The following is an 18,827-nucleotide window of genomic DNA, read 5'->3' as shown; positions in this document are numbered from 1 at the left end:
ATTTTGTTTTATTTTGAATTAAGTGTATTTACTGTTACAAACCTCAACCTGAGCCTTTAAGCTAACTTCACCTCAGTCACATTATCTCTTTAAAATATTTTTTTTAATGAGATATTAGACCAGGTATCCTTGTTTCGTACAGCCTGGGAAGTATAGGCCTACTGACAAGGTCTGCTACACAAATATTTACATTCACGAAAAATGGTATTACTTTCAAAACTTAAATAATAATAATTGAATACGTAGGCAGAAATTTAATATTTCTAGGCCTTTCTTGCAAATCACCAGAGCTAGGTACTTGCTTACTCAGAGATGCTGATGTTGTTTTTCGTAGAGTGAATGATTAATAAAATCCACGAAAGGAAAACAGAATTAAAATGTATATTTTAAGTATTGCTTATTCTTATCACTTATCGAGAATCAAAACAAAGATGGAAATTTATCATGACAAAAATTATTTTACTAAATAATTTTTTTAAGTGACTTTTTGGAATTTTTTTCCGGACTTATAGGTCAATAAATACAAATTTTTCAAGATGGTGGTTATATCGGTTTATAGGAGGCTTTTATATGAGGAACTTAAGCTGCTTTTAGGATTTTGTACAAGATTTATTAAATAATTTTTTTGTCTGATTTTTTTTTGCATTGCTCAAGTATCGAACCAAGAACGAGTATCGATCGAATCAATCAGTATATTAATTGTATATTTTTTTATTGAATGATGGAAATTTTTCTGAATTACTATCTTAATAATCACGGATTTCTAAGATGGTGTCCAAACGTCATGATGGTGGGCATCACAGTAATAATAAATAATTACTGCACTCTAGCAGGTAACGATTAAACTAACATGTCGGTAACACACACTAGCAGACGAAAACAAGATGGTGGTCTCCAGCAGACGAAAACAAGATGGCAGACATGATATCATACCAGCTGAAGATTTATATATACCCTGGCATTAATGGTGGCAGGTCAGTCTGTTGGTGGCTTCCATGGAAAAAGAATCTGTCATAATTATTTATTTTGCCCTTACATGGTTTGAACCGAAGACTCCATGACATAAGTGCATTTTTTTAAATAATAATATATTAAAATTTGGTTAGTTGGATTTTTAAAGTTTTTAAATGTTTCCAATTAAAATATGATAATAATTACGGTCGTGACGTCATAATCCCATATGTCGGAACGGTTTTATTTAAATTTTATTAATTGAAAATTTTCCCGATTTTCTAGCATAAAAATTACTGTTTTTCAAGATGGCAGTCGTAACGATAATTGCAGTTGTTAGGTCAAAATTGAAGATTGCAGGTGCGATGTAAGAATTTTTTACTAGTTTTTAAATTTTTATCAAGAATTTTTTTAAAGTTTTTAAATTAATAAATTACATGTTTACTCTCGCTGGGAATCTAACCGAGGACCGAAATCAATTAAGTAACTAAACAATTGAAGTAAGATATTTTTGACGTGACAACGTCTAATAAATCGATGAACGCCGGCTGCACGTTCGAAAAAGTGTCCCGTTACGCTCATTGTTCCGTTACGCTGTGTCCCGTTACGCTCATTGTAAGCTTGCGCCGCACCGACAGAAGTGAAAACTTAAAACTTTGTTTATAAATTTGTAATATGAAATAATTTCTAAGTCAAATGTACGTAAAAAAATGAATCTGATTACTAGTATAATTTCAAGTATTTATTCTTTTATTATTAAAAAAAGTAGCATCTTTCGGCGAGTGCAGTAATAATAGGTTATGTTATAAATTTTATGACAGTTTATTTATATGAAAACTTGTTCATAATTATATAGATAAACGCCAATTTTTAAAATTAATTACAAGTCATCTACACGTGAACTGTTTCGTCGACTGTTCATAAAGTGAAGTGAAAAGTTAATGTGGTTTTCATTGATTATTACAACAACAATTTCGGCAATAAAGGTTAATTATTCTTGCATATTAAAAATCTGATTACTAGTATAATTTCAAGAATTTATTCTTTTATTATTAAAATAAAAATGATTAAATCTTATTCATAAAAGAATGCATTCATTTCATCAATGTTTTGTTATGACGTTGTTACGTTAAACTATCATCCGTAAACCGACTTTACAGACAACCAATATTTTTTTTTTTTCATTTTTTCGGAATTTTTTGTTTGAAAATTAAAGATTTCTAATTTGGCCAAGGTCAATGTTCTGATATCTGCGGCTCATGGCGGCTTGCTTTTAGGAGTCTTAAGCCCTTTAAATGAATTTAGGTTCTTTCTAAGGCAAAGGTCTTTTGAAGTTTTTCGAATTCCAAATTTTTGAATTTTTGGGGAATAAAATGGGAAAATGTTTTCTCAAAATGGGAATTTTTACCTCGAAAAAGGGGAATTTTTAGAAATTTTGAGTCTTTTTGAGGAATTTTGAATAAAGATGGCCGCAATGGTGTCACAGTCCAAGATGGCGGTCGACTCCTTCGGCTCCTCCTGCGGAAGCCTGTCCCAGAAAATACATTCATATACTACTCCCCTGCTAGCACATGATAAATGCTACTCCTCCTGCATGGTTAAAACCCTGAATAATTAGAGCATAAAGACTTCAACATGAGATGCACTTAAGAGTCTTCCCTACCTAGACCCGCTTCACAAACACACTTAGTTTTCAAATTATGTCAGGAATAAAATCAACTTCAATCATTCATATCCCAAATAAACCTACAATAAAAACCTTAGGTCTGGTTGATTCTATATGCTACCTTCCTGGTAGCAACCCTTCGGTGACCGGGGTCAGTTCTTATCCCAGTAGCAACCCTTTGAGGATCGCTGCTAACCTCCTATCTTTGTAGTGACCCCTCGGATACCGTGGCCACTTTCCTATTCTGGTAGCTTCATTTCAGAATTTCGGTCAACCACGTTCCTCTCTTCCCTCCCCCCCCCCCCTCATCAAACAATATTGTTCGACTGACACCTGGGACAAGTCAATTTGTTGGTGCTGTCTACAATTATTTACAACATATCTGCATCAAAAAATAACTGCCAGCACTGCAATGTAGTTGTGGCATTTTTCGCATCCGCCCTAACTCCAGGAAGGTGTGTTACTATATTGTAGGATCTAGTACTAATATTGCTTGGAATACTGAATTAAATCCATTTAGTAGATTTATTCTTATGTCTCATGTTTTCCTCTTCACTAGAAGTAACATACTATTCTGTACCAGTGTCTTCCCTGTTTTTCGTTCTTGTAAAATACATCATCTTCCTAAAAAATCACATTATTTATTATTTTCAACAGAAAGTTGTTCAGCCAGCAGTTTATTCACTTTATAGATGTAACCTGTATTTATTAAGGGCAACGGAAGACTACCATACTGGAAAACTACCATAATAACTGTATTCCGCCTGGCCTCTTCAAAAAAGGCGGAAAAGTACCATAACTGAAAACTGCCATAATTTTAAAGGACGAGACGGAATTCTGCCATAGTAGTATATGAATGGCGGAGCCGAAACAGGATGCAGGATGTGGTGCTGTGTGTCCGATCCGCCATCTTGGATTGTGATGTCACGGCGGACATCTTGGACGAGCGTAACGGGACACAGCGTAACGGGACAAGTAGATCACGGCGGCCATCTTGGATCCGCCATTTTGAATGACGTCATTTTGTTTTCTCGAACATTCCGACGTTGTGTTTTCCGCCATATTGGATCCTATTAATGTTGCAATTTTCGTTATGGTCGCCATCTTGAAATTTGGACGCCATCTTGAAAATCTTTAATTATTATCCGATTTTAATGAAAAAAAATTCCAAAATTCATCAAAAAATTAACTTATTCGAATTATGATTGATTATATCGATCACCGTCCTCGGTTCGAACCCGACGAGTGCGAAAAAAACTAAAAATGGTGACAGGCTCCTTCCTCAATGGTGGATGCAGGCAGACTGACTCCTACCACTTTTTTTCAAAGCATATATATCGTCAGCTGGTATGACATCATGTCCGCCATCTTGTCTTAGTCCGCTGGAGACCATCATCTTGTTTTCGTCTGCTAGAGTGTGCAGGCGTCATGTTAGTATAATTTTATGTTCACCATACCTTTAACCTCGACTGTAGGCATTGAACTTTGTCATTGACCTTGAAATTTGACCTTGACCTTGAACTTTGACCTTGACCTTGAAATTTTGACATTGACCTTGAAATTTGACCTTGACCTTGAAATTTGACCTTGACCTTGAAATTTGACCTTGACCTTGAAATTTGACTTTGTCCTTGTCGACCATCATGGATCCGACATTTTATGTTCAGTACATGCTAACAGGAGCTACCACCTGCTGGAGTATGCCATCTTGTGTGTGTACTTGTATTATAGAGTACATTTCCATCTGGATAATTTTATTCTAACCCGCTACAGTGCAGTAATCATTTATTATTACTGTGACACCCGCCATCTTATCATTTGGCCGCCATCTTGAAAATCCGAAATTATTTAGCTAGAAATGCGGGAAAAATTCCAATAGTCTCCGAAAAAATCAATTATTAATTTACAAATTGAATCGATGGATCCCTATCCATGGTTCGATTCTTGACCAGAGACAGTTGTAACTAATTATTAAATAAATGTTAGGTTCTGTTTTCCATTACCTTTCGCGGAGTTTATTAATCATTCACTCTACGAAAAACAACACTAGACAAGATACCTGTCTAAAAATATAAATAAGTTTTCGCAACACCTAACATGGAAGTCGATTTTTTTCAATGCATGAAATTCATTCCAACTAGTTCATGTGCAATGCTATACATATAGTACAAACATCTTCGGACCACAAGACCATGTCATGTACAATGTCAGACGTATAGACTAGATGTCTTCGAACCACAAAACCTTCTTCGTCGATGTCTAATATAACATATTTCAAACATTTAAGACAAAGTCTTCAAACTGTCAGGCCTAAAGTATCGATAAAATCAATTACAAGGAATTAGACCAATGGAACATGTTTGATGCTTACTAAAGGACCAAGAATCCCTGATAAATGTTTTAAGGCCCTATCACACTGTCAAATTTTAGCTTCCAACACCTTCCAATATGTTGGTTCCAATATCTTTGAGGGTTGTGACGTCACATTAAACGTCACTATCGCAGCCATGTTTATTTGAGAGATTGAATGTCTAGAGTTTCCTTCAAATATTTTACGTATAGGACTGGTTCTAAAATATGTTGGATGTTGGATGGGATCAGCCAATCAGAGTTATCTAAAATAAAGCGGCCGCTTTTATTTCTGTTTCCGAAGTGTAATAGTTTAAATATCAGCAATGACGAATACTAAATGGAAAAGAAATGCAGTAATTGAACTAATACTATTTTATTTCCTGCTAAAACAGAAAACATCTTGTATTCAACTTACGATCATTATTTGATTGCTATACCAGTTTTGCTTACGTTCAGGTATTTTTGATACACTCAATTTAAACAGCAAACATTGCGTTCAAAATGTGCCCTCAGGAATGAGGTATCAACTAGGATATGCATTTCGGAACTTTTACCTACAAATACAAATTAATAACATCTAAAATAAATTTTAAAATATTTCAATTCAGAGACTTAATGTAACAAATTATTTTGGCTTACCCAATCAATCTTTCTTATAAGTCATCTTTCACCTTATTTCACAATAGCTGCTACTCTGTAAGTATTGTCTGGAATTTTCTGGAATATAGACTCATAATTTCCTAACAATAGATGGTACTAACCTATGTTAAAGCAGCATCTCTGAGTAAGCAAGTACCTAGCTCTGGTGATTTGCAAGAAAGGCCTAGAAATATTAAATTTCTGCCTACGTATTCAATTATTATTATTTAAGTTTTGAAAGTAATACCATTTTTCGTGAATGTAAATATTTGTGTAGCAGACCTTGTCAGTAGGCCTATACTTCCCAGGCTGTACGAAACAAGGATACCTGGTCTAATATCTCATTAAAAAAAATATTTTAAAGAGATAATGTGACTGAGGTGAAGTTAGCTTAAAGGCTCAGGTTGAGGTTTGTAACAGTAAATACACTTAATTCAAAATAAAACAAAATTGCCAATTTCTAAACACAGCTAAAATTAACACTTTCACTTTAAAGTATAGGATCAATTTTGATGAAATAAAAGTGAAAGTGTCCATACAACAGCAGCTAGTTGGGTGAGAAAATAAGCGGGAATGAGAAGGGATATGCCTACTTGCAGATTTACATTTAATTATATGTTTTATTCTTACTAAACATACCTTTAAATATTATTTTTGAAGAGCACTATAAATTGCACCACAAATTTCAGGTACAAATTTTGAGATGGTGTTGTGTGGAATACTTCTAGAGAACATAAGGGACTTAAATGATTCCCCTGTCGCCAAAAATCTGAATGTAACTGTCAGCCTCTGCTTTGCTGCTATAGAATGGCGCAAATGAGTATCCTTCTTTGCAATGCGAGACTCCACAATTGAAATAAGAAGATCAAAACTTTCAGAATCCATTCTTAAATAGTTCTGAAATGAATCGGCATCTTCGTATCGAAGTTCATGACAAAAAGGGGTAAAACACATTTTGTTTGCTGGGAAAGTATCCACTGTCTCGTCCACCATCTGAGTTTCCTTTTCTTAGATTTCTCTTCTAGTTTACTGACACTTGCTACAATTGCAATTACAGCTACAGCTTTTGAAACACTTTGATGCTCTTAATGCAGGCATTGCTAACACCTGGAAAACGTAAATTTTAAACTGTGTATGATCACAATATACCTAAATTTGAATATAACCTACTTAAAAAAGCCCGCGTTACTTGACCGAAAATTTGTTTTTGATTCTAAATACTGTCATTTACAGTTCTCTACAGAATGATTGGTAAAACGAGCTCACTCAAAGAAAATCGATAGTATGAAATGACTTCAAATATATTTTACAGTACTCATCAAATAATATTGAATACAATATATTTGAAGACGTATTTAATCCAAAATCACCCTTCAAATTTTGTTGTCCAATATATTGGAGACAATATATTTGACAGTGTGACAGGGCCTTTATCAAGACCAAGATGTTTAAACCAGTAAATATTGAGAGCTACTACAGATTTGACTTTGTGTATTTAACGAAAAGAGACACATTTAAGAAAAGAAAAGAACACATTATCCACACACTGGACACACAGTAAACACACTGGATGCACAGTACACAGAGCACACACACTGAACACACAATACACATACTGGATGCACAGTACATAAAGTGCATGCACTGGACACACAGTAAACACAGTACACACACAGGTAACACAATGGACACACAGTAGGTACACACTGAACACTCAGTACACACACAGAAAATGCAATGGACACATAGTACAAACACAAGACATGCAATGTACACACAACAAACATGCAACACGCGAACAGGTTAGCCAATAAACACACAATACAAACACTGGATATGCATTTGACAAAAAGGAAGCACATTTAAAGTAAAGGACATACATTTGTACGAAAATTCAACTTGGTAGGAAACGATCTCATCGAAGGAATAAGATATAATGGCAGGGATATGATCTCACCACATGGATACTATCTCGTCACAGGGATACGATCTTGCCACAGGGATACGATCTCATTCGTAGGATGAAATAAAACATGCTTGACTAGTACATTTAACGAAAAAGATGTACATTTTCAAAAACATTCATTTCAGTAGGATGCGATCGTTAATTTACGGTAGGCTATAATGCCTCCAAATGTTTTCGGCTACAACTGTCTCTGTCTACAACTGACTTTGGCTCTAAAACTCTTTGGCTCCAAATGTCATTGGCTTTTAAAGTATTTCGCTCCAACATTCTTTGGCTCCATAAGTCATTGGCTCCAAACGTTTTCTACTCCAGCTGTCTTAGGCCTAACTGCTCCAGCATCATTTGGCTAAAAGGCGACTTGGCAACAATGCTAAAAAACTACAAGCCTATAAGAATACGAGGCTACAGGACAACAAGACTATGAGGCAAAAGGATTATGAGACTACGATTGTAGCTAGGGGACTACGGGGCTCACATGCGACGAATAGTCTCTGGTTTGACTGGTGTTTTTCAAATAAAAAACACCATATACATAATACACACTTACTCAGACCTTCTGTAAGTCGTTTACCATGTGGGGAATTTAACTAAGATTGTAAGATGTTTAGAAATTTAAGTTTATGTAAAACATTTATTAGTGCTTTGTGGATGTGGCGCACAAGGGCGCTGTCCATCCCCCCTCAAGCCACTCCCGTCTTGCGGCAGTCTTCAGGAGTTCGCGGCACAAGGCAGACATGACGGTCAAATGTGGAAGTTGTAATGATTACATCACTGAGTTCTGCATGCTGGTAAATCATATTAATCAACCGAAACCTTCGGATTTTAATTCACCACAAATACCTAGACCATGTTGTGGTGCAGGACATAACCCTCCAGCCATTAACTTCTCCTTCGCTGCGTGACCGCACCGTGGAGTTTTAAAAAGAGTACAGGGCCGACTGATTAGAATACTAATCTTTCTATGGCAGGACGGCCGCCAGAGGACAAAGACGAGTAACATGACGTGCAGCATGTGTTAACAGTGTTTCCGGTGTAATTTGTTGATACTGACTCAGTCTTAGTACCTATCCATCGGCTCGTGTGAATGAAACCATACCCGCTAAAAACATTTATTTTATTCAGTAGTTCTCCGCCCGACCTTCTTAGGAATCAACTAACTATACAGAAAAGGGAACACTCAAGGATGTCATTAGTTAGTAGGGTCTTCACTAACAGGTGCAGCCACCGAGTTTATTAAGCCACATTGGGATCGGCGACTCACACCAATCCTTGGGTTAGATGTCTGGGTTTAACCTAGTGCCCACCTGGACCAATCTCTTATTTAAATTATTGTAAATTACTTCTGCATCACTAAGTTCAACTTGGTTCTCAATCACGGGACCACTGGGCGGTGGCAATACATACATAATAAATTGAAGATGAAATAAGAAATGCTGAGGTAACATGACTATTCCTTTTCCTGTTTTTACTCAGCAATTTGAATAAGAATAAAACCAATGTCTAAAAAAATACGAGTTCATATAATGTATAGTTGTATTTTGGAACTAACAAACACCAATAGCTCACATATTCGCAACAAATAAGAGTTCCTAGCTGAGGAAATCCTTCGACCAAAATGTAATCTTTAGCATACACATAACATAATTTTTCTTATTGGCTTATAAACATGACATTTCCATGATGTCACTAAGGTTCATGTTCGATCGTATGACCTTCGGCTTTTTTTTTTTTTTTGCTATTTAGGATGAGGCTAGCCTTTACTTTTAAAGTAAAGGAGATAGTCGGCCTTTTAAAGACTAAATCATACTTAAAGATTGACGTCGTACCGACCATGGCCTTTAAGCCCGTGCTCCGCACCGCCAGTACCGTATCCCGTTTTCGGAGCGCGCCCCTTGCCCAGCCGGATTGAGTCAGGCGAGCGTCCCGGGCGTGACCCCAATAGACAACAAACCTCATTAAAAGTCACCGCGGCCACTGGCCTTAATTAAAATGCCCGTGACTATGATCGTGTCAGATTAGAAGAAATCCAACTAAAACAGCTCACAGTGAGACAATATGTTGATAAATTTACAGTCGCCAACTTGAGGCCACAATTCAAATAATTAAATACTACTATAAAACAGTTGTTAAGCCTTAAGCACACAATTACCAGGTGCTACCTTTTAATTGAGCACCTGGAACGTGTTTTTAGCTTATAATAGAGCAAATTAAGTTAATATAAGATTTTTGACGCCGACTCACAAAGAAGAGAAAGTTTCACTTCCTTGCGAGGCGGCCATGTCCGGCAGTCTCCAACCACTCCGCGCCGGGAACAGACGTGTGTCCGTGGGCAGCATCCAAGTTTTCTTTCATTGATTATTTTTACTATGTACTAAATCTTTAAATTTAAAACCTCTAATTAATTCATCGCTGCCCACGTCGACTCGGCGCGTATTTTACGGAACCGGGCCTATCCCGACCGTCTTCATCGTGATACCGCGCTGCGGATCGTATCAATCACGTAAGTGTTTCGCCGAACTTAGGAGCCCGCTCATCGACCCCCCCCCCCCCCCCAGCACCCGTTAACTTTCGGCGCTGGCCGTCTCCAGCGAGCATCGACCCGCGTCCCGCGAGACTGCTGCGGTAACCATTAGTGTCGCGTAGTGTTATGTTTTTTCTGTGTTAGTGTTGGTGAGAATTTTTGTAGCGGGAATGAACCGCGGAGCGGACTTGTAGAGTGTACCGTGTACCCACATGGACCCCCGGTGAAACTCACAAATTAAATGTATTCTCGCCAACTCGTGTACACTAATTTTCCGTAATTCCCCGTCCTCCACACGGCCGAGCGGCCTTCACAGTCAAGCGTAGAACCATTCAGGTTACATTCAAGCCGTGTACCTGGCGGGGCAAGCGGGGGCAGAGTACCCACGACCCCACACCAACGGCCTAGCAGCCCGCTAGCCTGGCGCCCCTCCGGACAACCAGAGCATCGCGACGCCTGTAGCGCCCGTCAGGTACCCCCCGGACCTTTCACAGAGGTCAGGTGACGGCAAGATTAAGGATGGTGCAATCCTTCAATTGCCGTCACCCGACCTCTGTGAAAGGTCCGGGGGGTACCTGACGGGCGCTACGGGCGTCGCGATGCTGCTGTTGTCCGGAGGGGCGCCAGGCTAGCGGACTGCTAGGCCGTTGATGTTGGGTCATGGGTATTCTGCCCCCCGCGTGCCCCGCCAGGTACATGAGTTGAATCTAACCTGAATGGTTCTCCCTTGACTGTGAAGGCCGCTCTGCCGTGTGGAGGACGGGAGACTATGGAAAATTATTGTACACGAGTTGGTGATAATTACCTTTAATTTAGTCCTGCTACAAAAACTCTCACCAACACTTGGCGATGTCTAGCGGTTACACAATTAACACAAAAAAAACACAACACTGCGCGACACTAATGGTTACCGCGGCAGTCTCGCGGGACGTGGGTCGATGCTCGCTGGTGACGGCCAGCGCCGAAAGTTAACGGGTGCAGGGGGGGCTCTATGAGCGGGCTCCTAAGTTCGGAGAAACACTTACGTGAGTGCAGCCGGCAGGCATATTCACGGCGTCCTTAATCAAAAAATACTTTCGCTGGAGTCGGCCAGTACCGTATGTTCCGTGATACGATACGTAGCGCGGTATCACACTGAAGACGGTCGGGATAGGCCCGGTTCCGCAAAATACGCGCCGAGTCGACGTGGACAGCGGTGAATTAATAAAAGGATTTAAATTTGAAGATGTAGTACAGAATAAAAATAATCAATGAAACAAACTTGAATGCTGCCCACGGACACACGTCTGTTCCCGGCGCGGAGTGGTTGGAGACTGCCGAACATGGCCGCCTCACAAGGAAGAGAAACTTTCTCTTCTTTGTGAGTCGGCACCAAAAACTTATAATCATTTAATTGGTTACATGATGAGTAAAAAACATGCTCCAGGTGCTTGATTAAAACTTTGCACCTGGTAAATATTTGCCTAAGGCTTAGCAATTGTTTTACTTGAATAATTAATTTAAAAAGCGGCACCAAGTTGACGACTGTAAATTTACTACAAATTGTCTCAATGTGCACTGTTTGGGTTTGAATTCCCTTAGTTTGGCTAGACCACTATCATTGGCCAATTAATCAAGGCCCGTAGCCGCTGTGGCTAGTAGGTAACGAGGGTTGTTTTCTGTCCGTGCGAGCCGCGCACGCACGGAGTCTCTACGATGCACTTGCTCACTGCATGTGATTACTTAATTTTGTCCTAATGCCTCGTTTGGGCATTGTTTTCCGTAGTCGAGCCCCCGGGGTTTCGTGTCCTGTTGTTTTAATTCAGTTAATTGAGGTCACGCCCGAGGCGCTCGCTTGACTTAATCCGGCTGGGCGAGGGGCGCGCTCCGAAAACGGGATACGGTACTGGCGGTGCGGAGCACGGGCTTAACTGCCATGGTCGGTACGACGTCACTATGAGTAAAGTGAATAATAATCCTTGCATATGCCTTAATGTGACTTTCTTTTCGTGGTCGAATATCAGCTGAAACATATCTGCTAAAATCTTAAATGATCGTGGTGAAATTAGTACTAAGCATTACATCAAACAGAAACAAAAGTTTGGGCTATTTGCTTTGTTGATATAACAATATATTGAAAGTGTTAAAAAGTGTAACAGAACTCTACACACTCGTTTATTATGAACATTTAACATTATTAACAATCATGAAAATTCTAATTCCTCTCCAAATTCACCTATGCATTTAGCAAACTGATTTGTTTTTAAAAATTTAAGTGTATTTGTTTGATATTTGCTCTCTTTTCGAATTATGTATGATTATTATTTATTTTCTGTAAATATTTGAATATTTTTCTTGCCGAAAATAAGTGAACTGTTGGCAACTTAGAAAATAAACCAACATGGTGAAATGTTTACATCTTTAAGGCCTTTTCGTGGTTTATTTTTATTTGCGATGTAATGTTTTGTAAATATCCTACCACTTAATTTGATTTTTATTTTTCAAAATTGTATTTGAAACTTTGCAATGTCTTCCAAAAGGTAAGTAAATTTGAGAATGTGTACGTATAACCTTGCGCTTGCAGTTCTTCGTGCCACTCCGCTTTTTGAAAGCTCAAAGCTAGGTTAATGTTCGGAAAATATTATTGTAATGAAATTTTGGTATAGTTTTTTTTATTTATTTATTTAATGAATTTATTTATTTATTTATTGAATGTTTCTATTCTTCGGAGTATAAATTTTCATGTTGTTTTGTTATGTCCTAAGTGTATCTGTACAATGTACGTTCGAGGAACTTGAATAATCCGCAATATAACTGGTTTTCGATAGTGGGCACCGGAAGTTGGCGATAAGGACCAAAACGTAAACGTGAAGCTCCAGGCACAATGAATCGATGCCTCTGCCAATCCGCACTCCTTCTCGTGCCACAATGAGCCAATGAAACTGCTAATACCTTACCGACTAGTTGAATACTATTGGCATACAATATATGGCATAGCATTCAATCAAATGTATTTTACCAGAATTTAATTTTTAGTTATTCAAAAGAAAAGTTGTTTTTCGTAAAAATATTAAAAGACCTCAAGAATGCTTTTAAAGACCCCAACATTTTCGTATTCTGTAAAATGATATTGAGATATTTAGAGTAGTTCACTGGTAATTTGTAGTTTCAATGATTTGATTAGATTAAGTTAGCTGCATAAAAAATACTATAAGTTCTTAATAATGTTTGGTTTGGTTATGTTAGCTCAGCTACATTTAAAATACTGTAAAAAACTTTATATAATGGTAGGTCAGGTCAGGTCAGCCACATTAAATACTTATTATATATGTGGTAATTTTTTAGAGTAGGTGATCTCTGAAAATACTTAAAATAATTTAAAAAATTGTATTTTTGAGTTCCTCACATTCTATTTAATAATTCTGTAATTTTCTAGATTGGTGGCTCTTACTTGAGGAAAGAGGAAAAAAAATTCAGAAAATGGTTATTTTTAGCACTACATACTAAACCAAAATTTCCTCCTTAAGTAGCTTCAAATTCCTATTGGTTGATGAGAAACTTGCAAGTGGCCAGGGCTATGAAGTTGAGCGAAATTGTAGGTTAGTAGCTATTTAAATGAGAAAATGATTGATTGTAAAATATATTGATTTTAAAATATATTTCAGCAAATGCAATAATTTTACATTGTTTTCAAATGGCTAAAACAAACAATTTTTGTAGACTTTGAGTTTGCTTCCCACTACCAAGTTTCCTAAATATGTCACCAGGATCAACTACCTAGGATCTTCCATGTAATAATTTTTTAAAAAAAAAAAGTCATGTACAATATGATCAATGTATACATGATCATGCTATCAGGATCAAATGTGCAGGATCTGGGTATTAAAAAAAATAAAGGAATATTAAAACTTTGAACACTCACTTATGTCAAATTTCCATGCATGTTTTTCACTGTGAGCAGAATACAACGTCACAATAGTCTTGAACCTTTGAAAAAACATGGATTCTGCGAGGTAACTAACGTAATTAGTACCTATTTGCAGACCATACCAATGTTTATTCTACCTCACATCATGCAACTCTCACTGAAAAACCAACCATTTATACATCAGAAAATACAACAAAACAAAATAAATGAATTTACCAAGAATGATGCTTTCACTTAGTAAAATACACATCAAATCATATGCAAACAACAAATTTGGTTTGATTATTCTTGCTTCTTAACACACTATGTGGGTCAATTTACTTCTTAAAATTACAAACATCAATAATCTCCAATAATACTAAATATAGTACAAATTAAAAATAATTCAAATGCAAGTAACCTAAAATAATCGTTCTTTATTGTTGCAATCATGCTCACAACTGTAAACCAACGTTAAAAACCATTTTCCATTGCTAATATAATACCAGTAACAAAACGAAAACAAACATGGAATGATGTATGCACGAGAATACAGCATATAATATAATTACATATAGTTAAAATCTCACAATCTTGCACTCCTGTCTCATAAGAACCATCACAATGGTTAGTAGAATTTAAAAAGAACATATTTTGATTTTTATGCACTAGAAGCTAATTAAACAGCATTGCAAGATTCCCAAGTAGTTTAATGTTTGTAACAGTTCGTTAGGTTTAGGTTATATACATCTAAAATACTGTAAAATTATTTGAACAGTTGGTTAGGTTAGCTACATTTAAAATACTGTTAAATCATGTGAACAATGGCAAGGATAGGCTAGCTACATTCAAAATACTTTAAAATCAGTTGAATATTTGGTTAGGTATGGTAGTGATATTTGAAATATTAAATAAGGCATTTTTCGGAACAAATAATACTTACCTAATTTATAATTTCCGTAATTTTTATTTTTTATGATGAGCAAGTACACTAGGAAATTATCATCAAATTTCAAAAAAATATATTAATTAAGTCAATCACAAGTACTATGAAATAAGAAGAAACATTAAATAATGCCCCTACACAGTGACTTTCAACCTCTCAAAACATGCGAACATCTTGTTTCAGATATTTAACAAGACAGAAATCATATCCTTCTATGAACATGCTACTGGAAAATGATGTGGTCTTAGGTAATCAAATAATACAATTATAATTTTACAATTTTATAGAATGATTAAAAAAAAATGTCAGGAAGTAAAAAAAAATATGCATTTTTGGGTTTTTATTTGTTTTTTATCAGGCATTCCCCTGGTAATTTCCTAGATGGTATTTTTGAGCACTACAGATGTTTCTTTATTTTCCCTGAAAACACAGTTTTCAAATTTCTCCTGGATTCTGTGAAAGGTACAAGTGGATAGTATCATGCATGCTGTTGAGGGAATTATAGGGGGTAATAGAGATAAAAATGAGAAAAATATTAATTGGAAAATTACTTAAAATGCTGTAACAAAATATTACAGCAAATGTAATAATTTAACATCAGTGTTTACACATTTTAAACTTTATGAAAAATATAATTATCCCAGACTTCAAGGCAGTTTATTACCAAGAATTTTCTTAAAGTATCATGCAATCATGATCAGTTGCACAGAGACACCAGGTAACGGTGAAGAAGGTTCAAGAAGATACAAACCACTGAGAAGAGATGAAGATCCAAGAAGAGCTGAATAAGGACGAAGAGGATCTGAAGAAAAGCAGGGAAGTGATGAAGATGGGTCAAGAAGTAATGGAGATTGAACAAGAAGTAATGGACATTGAACAAGAAGTAATGGATATAAAACAAGAACCAAGGAAATTCAAAGACAGACAAAAGAAGGAGGAAGAAGTGCCGAACAGATTTAGAGAAAAAATGAGAAGTGATGAATACGAGTCAAGAAGTGATGGAGAAATTAAAAGAAGGGATGAAGATAGACCAAAAATGGATGATGACAGAACAAGGAGTCATAGGGGTGGTACAAGGAGAAACTAAGAGCACCTTACTCAGAAGACTCGAGAAGAGATGAGGAAGAACCAAGATTAGTTGCAAAAGGTCCAGGAAGAAATGCTGTGTAAACAAGTAGCTGCAAAAGAAAAAAGTAGACAGGAAAAGGGAAGAAACAGTCAAAATGTTGGAAGGTGGAGTGCAATATTAACGACAGTATTGGGTCCAACTACAGCAATGGTTAGCCCAGCTCGGGCAGCTTGCCAAACCGATGTGCGGCGGCTGCAATGCGGAAGATTCGTCGGGTGACGTGAGAGGCTACAGCTGCTGCGAGAGAGAGGTATCTGGTGAGGCTGTACAGCCCGCGATGGAGGAAAGGCATGCATCCTTAACTTCAAATAGCATGGGAACACCCAGGAAAAGATATGTTACCTGTTCGGGACAAACAGGTTTAAGGAGGGTGTAATGTTACCCTGGCCACCAACTGCCGCAGAGTCTGGGAGGCCACAGACCCTTCCCACCCCCCAGTGAGAGAGGTGTGTGTGTCACCTCGCCATTAGCGGCCTGTCAATCACAGTCTTCCCTCTCCACACACCCATCACGTCAGTCATGTAGTCCGGCCAGTCTGAAGGGATGAAAAATGGCCTGGACGCCGAGAGGTCTGGAGAATTCTGGGGTTGTCGCTTCGGGGGATGAGGCATGTGCCATCGGGTCAAGGACACTTGTGATGTCAAACACGGTATCTGGGTGTTTTCACGTCTCACCAGGTGCACTTACATGCTGCTTCTGGGCGCTTCCACGTCTGGCTTCTGTGGGTATAAAAGGGCTCTGCCTCCGAGGAGGGAGCAGTGGAGTGAAGAGTGTCTACCTACCGGCGAGTGACACTGGCAATACCCGCATGGCGGCATCGGAGCGACTGTTCGATGGCTGAAGGCCTGGCTACAGAGGAAGATTTTTTGGTAGTGATACCAGCAAGAGTGACCCGCGAGAGGTCGGGCGACAGTAGCAACAGTCCAGGATGGTCTGTGGTGTGCAGACAGAGACTGGCAGAGGAGCGAGTGCATGCTAATGTGTGATTGATCGGCGTAAGACCAATTTACAATCATAGATTGGACTGAGAGTGGTTCCTGATTTAATTTAATGTGTAGATATTAGTAATTAATAAAACTATATTAAATTATTTGGATTATCGTTTACGAACCCATTTTTGCCTCCATTCATAACATTATGTTATTAATCAGAAATAGGATATGTTTACGTTTTGTGGTATGATGTAAATAACAGCTCAATATTGGGGAGAGCAAAGAAGATCAATGAAATTGTGGGATAAAAATCATAAAGAACTCAAATTGCTTAAAATCACAATATACCTAGGATTGAATACAGCAATTTAAAAACTTTTTCCTTGGTTATTTTTTAATATATAACTAGACAATTTTGCTTGATTTTAAAGCACTCAAATGTAATTAAAGAATGCATAAGCTATGTATTAAGAACCATTGATAGTGGAACTGCAAACTGTGTGGAACGAATTTTATTACAGATTATATGTTTGTCATGTTTTGAAAGTAAACCTCATTACAAAATATACATAAAAAACTTTGCGCTGCTTACAACAGCTTACAAAACTCCCAAATAAACCAAAACCCACTGCTAACAATTAAGCGTTTTTCCCTAAAACCCCAAAAATTTATATATTCCCAAAGTTTACAAACTATGACTACATACTGGGCCATTCTTAAATGATGTTATTTACCAAAAAAATCTGTTCACCATTACAGCAAATATTTACAAAAAAAAAAACTAAATTTTGTACAACTGGCTGCCATCCCCAAAATTTAAATTTCTTTTATTTTTTCCTTCCTCTGCAAAATTTAAAAAAAAAAAAAAAAAAAAAAAATTCTAACTAATCACTGCATACAGTGAGTATACACGCAGCGGTTTTTGTCAGCAAGTATTCGTTCATCACAATAACGTCCTAGCCACCCAAATACACAGCCAACAAAAAACAATGTTATGCCCAGTATAGGCTGTCCACGTGCCCATAATGCAACCAGCAACAATTGAACTAAACATTCCTGTGTGTGCCTGCGCTGACAACTTATTGGGTGCGCCAAGTAAAACCCCCCAGTTTATGCAAGGATCAATGTCAAAATGTTCTTGTTAAACTAACTAACTTGTGAAAAAACCTTTAGCTGTTTGTGCTCTTTATTAATTTATCTTGTAGTGCATAATCCTGAAAGTCAAAACGAAACAAGAACTATATGTCTTACGGGCTCTCCAGGAAACGTAGTAGTCCGATTTAAATGTGGGTGACACTATCTGCATTTTAATGTTTAGCAAACCTAAATACCATGCCAAAAAAAGGTGCTTTTGGCATGGAACCAGAATATTGAATAAATAGCTCCCACTTTTTTTTTTGTTTTGTAATGGGAGTAAACTGACAGGGAACGCCATAAATTTTTGACACTTAGACACCCCAGTGCCTCTAAAAAAAGTTTGGGTACTAAACCTGAAAATGTTGAAAAGACGCACTGCACCAAAATTAATACAAAGTCTCCCTAGATTAATAATGGGCATTTGAAGGTTAACTACCAGTTTGTGCTGCCACCAAAAATAATGGGGTGTGGCTGTGTCATGGACACGACCGTGTGTTGTACATGAATACGTGTACGTAACAAGTAATATTTTCTATACAAAATATCAAATACGCTATTTTATGTATGTTAAAATCATGTTTTAACACTAAGAAGCCATCATCCACTTGCATAATTTCAACCGCCCCAGCTGCAGATGCACTGGCACCGTCGTTGATCCGCTTGGCCCATTCATTCTTTTATGTTCCCGGCACTGCTTCACTC

General features: G+C 37.4%; 1 protein-coding gene across 2 annotated transcripts in view; it reads left to right on the top strand.

Annotated features, from left to right (window-relative positions):
* Positions 1–12,440: 12,440 nt before the first annotated feature.
* LOC134529605 (serine/threonine-protein kinase 3-like) overlaps positions 12,441–18,827 on the top strand; it is a 91,267-nt gene continuing 84,880 nt past the window's right edge. The window contains exon 1 of one of the 2 annotated variants that reach the window (XM_063363883.1): positions 12,441–12,614. In XM_063363883.1, the coding sequence (XP_063219953.1) occupies positions 12,601–12,614 (14 nt within the window). In that variant the 5' untranslated portion in view covers positions 12,441–12,600. Of the gene's footprint in view, positions 12,615–15,125; positions 15,176–18,827 lie in introns of those variants that run through there. The other variant, XM_063363884.1, reaches the window with a different exon arrangement.

This window comes from Bacillus rossius, chromosome 2 (genome assembly GCF_032445375.1).
Source record: "Bacillus rossius redtenbacheri isolate Brsri chromosome 2, Brsri_v3, whole genome shotgun sequence".
Classification (NCBI taxonomy): domain Eukaryota; kingdom Metazoa; phylum Arthropoda; class Insecta; order Phasmatodea; family Bacillidae; genus Bacillus; species Bacillus rossius.
The sequence above is the reverse complement of the archived record's forward strand: the minus strand, read 5'-3'. Positions and strand labels throughout refer to the sequence as shown.